This window comes from Toxoplasma gondii, chromosome X (genome assembly GCF_000006565.2).
Source record: "Toxoplasma gondii ME49 chromosome X, whole genome shotgun sequence".
Taxonomy (NCBI): Eukaryota; Apicomplexa; class Conoidasida; order Eucoccidiorida; family Sarcocystidae; genus Toxoplasma; species Toxoplasma gondii.
The window spans coordinates 398,042-406,476 of NC_031478.1; the positions used below are offsets into that span (position 1 = coordinate 398,042).

General features: G+C 55.3%; 1 protein-coding gene across 1 annotated transcript; it reads left to right on the forward strand.

Moving 5' to 3' along the window:
- The first annotated feature begins 215 nt into the window (after positions 1-215).
- Positions 216-8,173, forward strand: TGME49_228340 (hypothetical protein). The gene is made up of 2 exons (XM_002366415.2): positions 216-5,853; positions 6,489-8,173. The coding sequence occupies exons 1-2, from the start codon at positions 1,174-1,176 to the stop codon at positions 7,122-7,124; spliced, it is 5,316 nt and encodes a 1,771-aa protein (XP_002366456.1). The 5' UTR covers positions 216-1,173; the 3' UTR covers positions 7,125-8,173.
- Positions 8,174-8,435: the final 262 nt, after the last annotated feature.

An 8,435-nucleotide genomic window follows, 5' to 3' on the forward strand; every position in this document is an offset into this window, starting at 1 on the left:
ACTCGCCGCAGATCAACGAGCCCCGGCGGTCCTCTCTGGCACCCTCGAGCTTGCATGCATGCAGAGGTGGACACAGCTGTCTCCAGGTTTTCGCTTTTTTGCCGCCTTTTTGTGTCCATGTCGGCTTCCTTTGCACACTCTCCGCAAGCCCCAACGGAAGAAAAAGCCTCTTCTTACTCACGCTTTCTGCCTTCCTGGCCACAGTTTTCTCGTCTGTGGGCGGGTGTCGTCTCTCGAGCTCATCGGCGAGACATGGCCTCCCCCGAGGTCCAGCGTCTTTTTGCCAAGGATTGCCTGTTGCCTATTTCTCCCTGCAGCCCGCTGACCTGTTTTTCTGGACCCTGTTCTACTTTACTCCGTGCCGGAGCACCTCCTCTTTCGCATTTGCATCTCTTTTTCGTCGACGCGTTTGCCTCGTTTCTCCGTCTTTTTCCTCAAAAACGCTCTTTCACGAGTCTCCGAAAAAGTTGCAAGCGCCGCGTGTGCGTCCAAACCGAATGCGCGAGGAACGACATGTCAGCCACAGATGTGCATGGCTTTTTTCTCTCGCGCCGGGGCCTCCCTCTGCGAAAACTGCTGGCTTCTTACTTTCGACTTCCTCACAAATCAACGAAATGCCGATGACGACGAATCTTGTGCTTCACACAGCAGGTGCATGACGTGTAAACTCTCCAGCGCAGTTCAGCTCCTCCCTCGTCTTTCCTTTCTTCTCCGGCAGAAATCGACGGATCTCCACTTGGCGATTATTCGCAACTGGGTCAGAACGGTTGTGCGAAGCTACGGACTTCTCGAGAAACGCATAGCGACTTTTCTCTTAATCTGACGCTCGACGATCTGCTCGACGTCGACGTTCGCAGAGACAAAAAATGGAGAGGAGATGCGTGGAGGATACGCTGCATTTCCTTTTCGCTGCTTCCTGGAGCTTGACAGCAACAACAAGGCGCATGCGTCTTTCTCTCGACTCTTCCTCTCAGTAGCGCCGATGCGCTCATAGCGCCAGGTGTACAGTCGCCTGCGCTTCCAAGTCTTTGCTGCACTGTCCTCTGGGTCTCTCCCTCGAAACAGTTATGCCATCTTTCTTTCTGCGGCTTTTCGTCCTCTCGTCGCACATCTCAGCCAGCGTCTTTTTTCCTCTCCCGTCTCCCCCCACTCAGACCTTTCCCCCCAGCGAAGATGGAGGTTGACAGGTTCCACTGTTCGTCCAGTCCTCTCCAAGATGGAGCGCCTCTGTCCTCTCCTCCAGACGCTTCTTCCTCTTCTGCTTCGCCTACCTCCTCTTCCTGCGCGGACGACGCAGTGTCTCTTCGTCAGCTTCACAAACAGCTGGAAATTGTGCGAGCGTCGAAGCTGGCGGCGCAGCTGCGTGCAGGCCAGACTCTGCGTCGGGGAGCCGAGTGCATGCAGCAACTGCAGATTCTTTTCGATGGGGACAGAGAAGAACTCTCGCGTCTCCGGACTCTCTGCGCGTCTCTCGCTCGAGAGATCCTAGGCGAGGAGTCCGTTCCAGATGCAGACGCCCTCGAGGACGACCAGCGAGAAGAAACAGGCGAAGAAAAGACGCACGCGGCGAGACTTCGCGGAGACAGAGCCTCGAGACGGAGAGCGACCGCGGCTGGAGGTGGAGGCCGCTTGCCGTCGGGAGGAGAGGCGAAGGACGGCGGAACGCGGCCGCGGAGTTACAAGGAGCGAGTCGAGAGGCGGAGGGAGGCAGAGGCGACGTTGCAGGAGAGCGTTCGATCGCTGCAGGAGACGCGAAGGTGCATGCAGAGTCTCCTCAGACGCCAGCGACTTCTGGACGAATGCCAAGCGCTTCTTTGCGAAGCAAAAGATCAAGACAAGTTGCGTCTTTCGAGTTCCACAGATGAACAGCACCCCCTGGCCGTCCAGGCGCCTCTCCAGTGTCGAGACGCGGCAAGCGCAGGTGACGCCTGGAGACGGCGAAGCGCCGCTTCTTTGTTTCTCGCTGCTGCCGAGAAACTGCGCGACTTCGGGGATGTCTGGAGAGAGGAACAAGCGCGAGAAGGCGCGCGTCTCGCTGAGCTTCCTTCCCTGTTGCAGCCTACCAAGACGCATCCGCCGCAGGAGGCCGGAGAGCCTCACGAAGGTCCTCCAGTCGAGGAGCCAGCGTCTCTGTCTGCGGACGAAGCGCATGCAGTGCTACAGGAGGGGCAGCTGAAGGTTCTGGCGCGTCTCCGGGAGACTCTGATCTGTTCGCTCGACGCGCGCCTCGCCTTCCTAGTGCACATCGAGAGGCGGAATCTCCGTTTGCTTCAGGAAATCTCGACCGGCGCGACGCACGCAAAGTCGCCCCGCTTGCCCGCGAGCGCCAGCGCCCCACAGAGGACCGAAGGAAATTCAGAGGGGCAGAAGGAGGCTGCGGCCGTACAAGGGAGCGAGCAGCCTTCGAAAGCCGGAGAGGCGTTTGCGTCGAAGGCCGCCGGCGCCAGGACGGAGACTAAGAGAGAAGGAGACGAAGAAGTCACTGTTTGGCGGCGGAGACGTGGAGCAGAGCTCGCCGGGGGCGATGTGCACAAGGAGGTCGAAGACATCTGGAAAGCGTTTGAGGCCTTGGGGATTCTCGAACAGCGGCTAGGCTCGTTCAGTCGAAAAGTTCAACGGGAGCTGCTGGTGCCTCTCCTACAAGCGACAGCGAGACATGCGAGAGAAAACGAGGGTGACGCCGCGTACGGTGCCCCTGTCTTCACACTGTTGCTTGACGAAGAGCCAGATCAAACAAACCTAACTGTTCCTTCTCTCTCTTCTGCGTTTTCTTACGCTCCCGTCGGCGCATGCGACACGGACGCTGTGGACTGCAATCGCATGCAGACAAGCAAAACAGTCTCAGGCGAGACACAACCAGAGGCTTCCACAGACAGATCCACGAGCCGCGCGCTTTTTCTCACATGGTCCTGGAGCACCTCGTCCCCTTCTCCTTCTTCTTCTTCGTCTTCTTCTTCTTCGTCTTCTTCCTCTCCTCTATCTTCTTCTTTGTCTTCCTCTCCTCTATCTTCTTCTTTGTCTTCTTCCTCTCCTCTGTGTTCTTCTTGCGTATCGGGTCGCTGTTTGGGCGAGGGCATCTTAGGCAGGCTTCGATGTTTCTGCGAGGCTGTCGAGAGCCTCTTGGACCTGCTGGCTTCGCTGGTGTTGGTGCGGCGCGAATGGCGTTCACTTTTTCTTCGCGTCGCGTTCTCTCGCTCTTTCCTCGATGTCCTTCTTTCACAGAGCCTCCCCTCTTTCGGTGTCTCCTCCAAAGGATGCAGCTTCCTTCACTCGACTCGGCAGTCTCCGACGCATCCAGGGAGCCAAGTCGACCTCACACATCACCTTCCCTGGACGGCTCCTTCTTCGCTTGCTTCTTCCTCCCGTCATTTGTCTTCTTCTCCGTCTGCATCTGCCTCTGCTGCGTCTTCTTCTTTCGCGGCTTCTGTGACTCGTTCGTCGTCTGCGTCGCCTGCGGGTGGAGTCGACGGAACGGCAGCTGCGGCTGCAGGGAGAAGCGACCTTGGTCGAGAGAGTTCCAGCGACGCGCTCGTAGCTGCATGCGTGACGAAGGTGCTCGGCTGCCTCGAGGAGATGGACTCTCCAGCTGGACTTACCGCAGCAAAAGGAGACAATACGAACAGAAACAGAGCGACCAGACACAACGCGGAGTCGTCTCTCGACTCCATTTCGGTCGAAGAGGCTTGTCTGGCTGCATCCTTCCTCTTTCGTCTCGAATATCTCATCTCGCTTTTCCACAGGGACAGCCCTGCGTCGTTCGCCTCTGCCTCGTCTTCGCCACACTCGCGCTCGGATCCCGATTCTCTTTCTGCTTCACCATCTTCGTTGAGCAGGCCGGAGGCACAGAAGGAGAGAGGAGAAGGCCGAGCCGAATACGCCTCCGCAGATCCTCTGTCACCTCCGAAGCCTTCGTCTTCTTCTCCATCTGCTGCTGCATCTTCGGGGACTCTCTCTCTCGCCGCCTCTCTCCGGGAACCTTGGGCGGTAACACAATTTCGCTCGGCCATCGCGAGTCGCCTAGAGTGTCTCCTTCTGTCGTTGCGGAGCCGCGAACTGCTGCGTGCGAGAACTGCGTTGCTCCTCTTCTCTTCCGCAGATGCAAAGGCGGCGCAGCAACTTCTTCGAGATCTCCTCCCCGAAAACGAAGGAGGAGAGGAGGCCTCTCTCCCGACCTTTGTGCCTGTGTCGGATGCCTCCGAAGTCTGGGGCCTTCACTCCCTCATGCCTTGTCTTCAAAACCATTTCGCTCAAGCCGGTTCTCCGTCTGCTTCGCCGTCTCCTTCTTCGTCTACCTCTTCTCCTTTTTCGTCTTCGTCTTCAGCCGGTGGAGGGGAGTGTGATGTTGCGGCGCGCGAGCGCTTGTTACGCAAGTATGAGGACCAGATTTTCAGTCGCGCTCTGGCTGAGAACTTGTCGGCGGGTCTTCTGCGTCTCGCGCCGTTCCAAGTGACAGCTGGAACTCACTTCGTCATCTCTCGCGTCCTTCGGACGCTTGGCGCGGCGGCACAATCTCTCCAAACCGCAGGCGTTCTGAGTGCAGCTCTGCATGCAGCGAGCATGCGCGAGCGGCGCGCCTCGGAGAACTCGCAGGGCGCCTTGGGTGGCCTGCCGGGCGCCGGAAGGCCCACCCCACACGGAGACATCTCTGGCGGCTCTCTCTGGAATCCTGGATCAATACACGAAGGAGCGAAGGGAGAAGGAAGCGGCCGTTCCAGCGGGAACAGTGAAAAAAAAGAACTTGAGAAGGAAAGACCAGAGTGTTTAGAAGCTCGAGCATGGGAAGACATAGGACTGAGGGAAGCGACTCGACAGCGACTCGTGGAAATTCGCGATTTGTGTTCGCTGTTTCTTGCCGTTCGCTGTGGCGGCGCTGAGAGGGCGAAGGCCGTTTCGGATCCAGCTGAATGCGCCGCGCTGTATGTCGACTGCGAATATTTTCACCAACTCCTTCTGCGCCTTCCATTTGCATTTGCTGTCTTCGCGTCTTCGCCTTGGGCGCGTTGCTCGTTTTGCGAGGGTGTGAACCGGGATGAAGAGAAAAAGGAGAAGCCGCAGACTGGCCTCGAGAAGCAGACAGGACATACACGGGAGGAGGACGTCCTTTCTGACGCGCCTCTCACTTCGCTCAACGAGGTTTTCGCTCTCGACCTTTCTTCTTCCGTTTCGTCCTTCTCGCCCAACAGAGCCGCTCCAGGATGCACACTCGCCGTCCCTCCAACGAGCTCTGCCTCTTCTCTCTCTTCTTGTGTGGGGACAGAGGTTCCTCCGACTGGTCGACCTAGTAAAGAAGAAGACTCAGCACAGAACGCGAGACTGGCAGGCGACTTGCGCCGCAACGTATTCGCTGAACCTCGAAGTCTGTCCTGCGTTTTGATCGAAGCCATGGGAAGCATCAAACAGACTCAGGAGACAACATTCGTCGAAATGCTCAAGGCCGAACAGGCGGTGTACAGGCAGTGCGCCGCGCGGCTGCTTGCCCCGGCTGAAGGTCTGCTCGTCGAACAGGGAGAAGAAGAAAAGCGGGGAAGCAAGTGGGTGAGAGAGGAGGCGAAGAGAGGAGACCTCGACGCGATTGTCGCAGGCGGTGAGACAGAGGGGGGTGAGTCCGAAGAAGAGAACGACAACGACGTCAATTCGTGTGTGGGGTCGCGAAAAACATCCTTCGAAGAAGCCGAACAAAGGCGGTGGAGACGAGCGGGGGACAACGGCCGGAGGCAGATTGGAACTGCGACAAACGAGCATTTCCTCGAAACAAACGAACTGAATCTCACTCAAGCTGAAGCATTTGTCAGTGAGGCTACACAGCGCCTGAAGCAAACCGCGAAGCAATGGCTGCCGTTTCTGCCTCGACAAGTGAGTTGGAAAACGGTGATTTTTCTTGACTTCATCCCGGCTTCCCCTTGAGTTTACCCCGGTATTCTCTTGATCGTATTTCGATTTTTGCATGAATTTTTGTCTTTTTTCCCCTCGATTTTACTTCGATTTTTCCTTGAGTTTATCCCGATTTCCCCTCGAGTTTTTTTATTTCTCCTTCATTTAAGTTCGAGCACCCGCTGCGCTCACAGCGTTTCGCCTGTAGGGCGGACGTCAAAGAAACAGGGATGTGACAATGTCACTAGAACACTGAGACCTTGACTAGGCCTCCGTGTGATGGAGGCAATCTACCGAGAGAGTTGGTTGGCCGCGCACAACATAAATCGTTCTTCAAGAACTGACGAACTCTGCGATTTGCTTGAGGCAGTTGCATTCGACGCCACAGTTTATGCTGCAAAAACCGTACCGTTGCAGGACGCGTTGGTTGGGATATGCACATGCATGGGTGTACGTCTGCGTCCCTGTCACCAGTGTGAATAAGGCACTACTCGCAGTTAGTTTGCTCGTTTGTGTTCTTGTTCGTGACTGTGGCTGTGGCGCGAGGAAATAAAACACAGAAATGCGTTTATTTGCTTCTGGCGTTTGCTCCTGCATCTGCACCATTCCTTTTTCAGGTGTACGTCGAGTCGGTCGCGTTGCTTTCTGACGCCTGCTTGAAGGAATTTTCTCTCGCGCTTTGTGCACTGCTGCTCCCGGCCTCTTCTTCACTCGGGCAGGCTTCGACTACCCGCGTCGCGCCGCCGTCGGCGCCCCAGGAACGGACGCGCTTCGTTGTGGCTCTTATATCGTTCATCCTCGCCGAGGTGAAAACCGTCTTCCTTCTTCATCTCGACACTCCGCAAAGTACTGCACCGCTCGCGTCTTCTTCTTCTCTTCCTTGTCTCTCCTTTTCCTCTCCGTCCTCTCCCAGTTCGACGTCGTGTGCGTCCTTCGGTTCTGCGGCGGCTGCGCTGCAAGGCCTGGACGCCGCCACGGAGACTCCGCAGACGACGCGCATCGAGTCGCTGGTGGAGTTCGTGGAGACTTTGGAGGCGATGAAGGCGATCTTGACGCCTGAGGACGACGCCTTGCTCCAACATGTCTGGGCGCTGTACGGGGCCTCCTTGAGAAGGACGCTGCCTCTGGAGAAAGTGGAACGGATTCTCTTCTCCAGCCTCTGCCTGCTCGCGCTCAGCGACCCAGTCACCGCCAGCGAGGCCATGCGGCAACATGCGAGCGACTTCGGCCGAATGCTTCTGCAGAGCGTTTGAAGGAGGCGCGTCAAAGAAGAAACCGGTTCGCGACAGGAGATTCAAGCGAAACCTCGCGGCGAGCGGACGCAACAGAGACAAGGAGTACGCAGCAGCGCCTCTCGGCCGGAAGCGAGGAGAGCCAGGGAACGGAAAGGAGGAGGCAAAGCGAAAGACACAAAGAGTGAACGAGGTCAGTTAGGCAAATGGAGAAGCTGGCGAAAAACGGAGCGGCGAAAAGTAGCTGGACAAGATCGAGGTGAAACAGGAGTGGAAGAGGAACGGAGACAGGGCGAAGAGGAGAAACGCGGAGGAAGACGAAGAGCAAAAGGACGAGGTTGAAGACGAGAAAACCAGTGACAAGGCAAAGGAACAAGATAAAATTGGTGATGAAAGGAGAAAAAAGGGAGAAAAAGAGGAACACGAACAGGAAGGCGAAGAACCTGCCAGTGACGGAGACAACCAGCATGCGGAAGTTCACTGCGCGGCGACAGAGTGAACGCTGCTGTCACTGAAAGAGACGAAATCAACGCGTTTTTTCTTCCATGTTCCTCTGCCATTGAGTATTTATAGATTCACGTGCATCTTGATATTTGAGCTCATATATATATATATATATATATATATATATGCATGCATATGCAAGTGAGTGGCGAGACAACTGTGCGGCGAACAAAGTAGGGATTTTGCGATTAAGTGCTTTTGAACGCAGCATCTGTCGAACGTTCTCTGAGGAAATCCTTAAACCAACGCAGGCTGGACTGCGTCTTCACACAGGAAGACGCCTTTTCGACAGGCGCCACGAGTGACTTCTCTAGAAAACGGAAGCATATTTCTACGTTTACCGAGCGAGCAAAGACTTTCGTTTGCGCACAAGGAACTTCACGTTACAACATATATATATATATATATATATATATATATATATATATATGTAGGTATATGCATATGTGAATGTACTTTCGCGCGCACTCCGCCATACATAGGAATAGCCAGAGTGCTAGGCAGACAGTTGCATGCATAGCGAAACGACATGTATTCGCAAGTGACGCCAGCGCGTCTGCCTTCGAAAGCGAAGAAGCGAAGAGTCCCCGCCGCCAGCGACGGCTGTTCTTACACTGTTCCACGCAGGTCCAGGCATGCCGCGTTGGCCTCGAGCTCTCTGTCTTTACACACACATACACATAAATATATTCATATAAACATATCCCTATAAATATATACATATAAATACATCCACACAAATAAATGCATACAAACATATCCATATAAATATATGCATATAAGTATACACATATAAATATATGCATGCCTGTAGATAAAGGTGTATAT

Excerpts from the sequence above, each read along its gene's own strand:
- TGME49_228340 (XM_002366415.2), top strand. The coding sequence starts at position 1,174 with ATGGAGGTTGACAGGTTCCACTGTTCGTCCAGTCCTCTCCAAGATGGA. Across the intron at positions 5,854-6,488 it reads TGCCGTTTCTGCCTCGACAA|GTGTACGTCGAGTCGGTCGC; the intron begins GTGAGTTGGAAA and ends TTCCTTTTTCAG.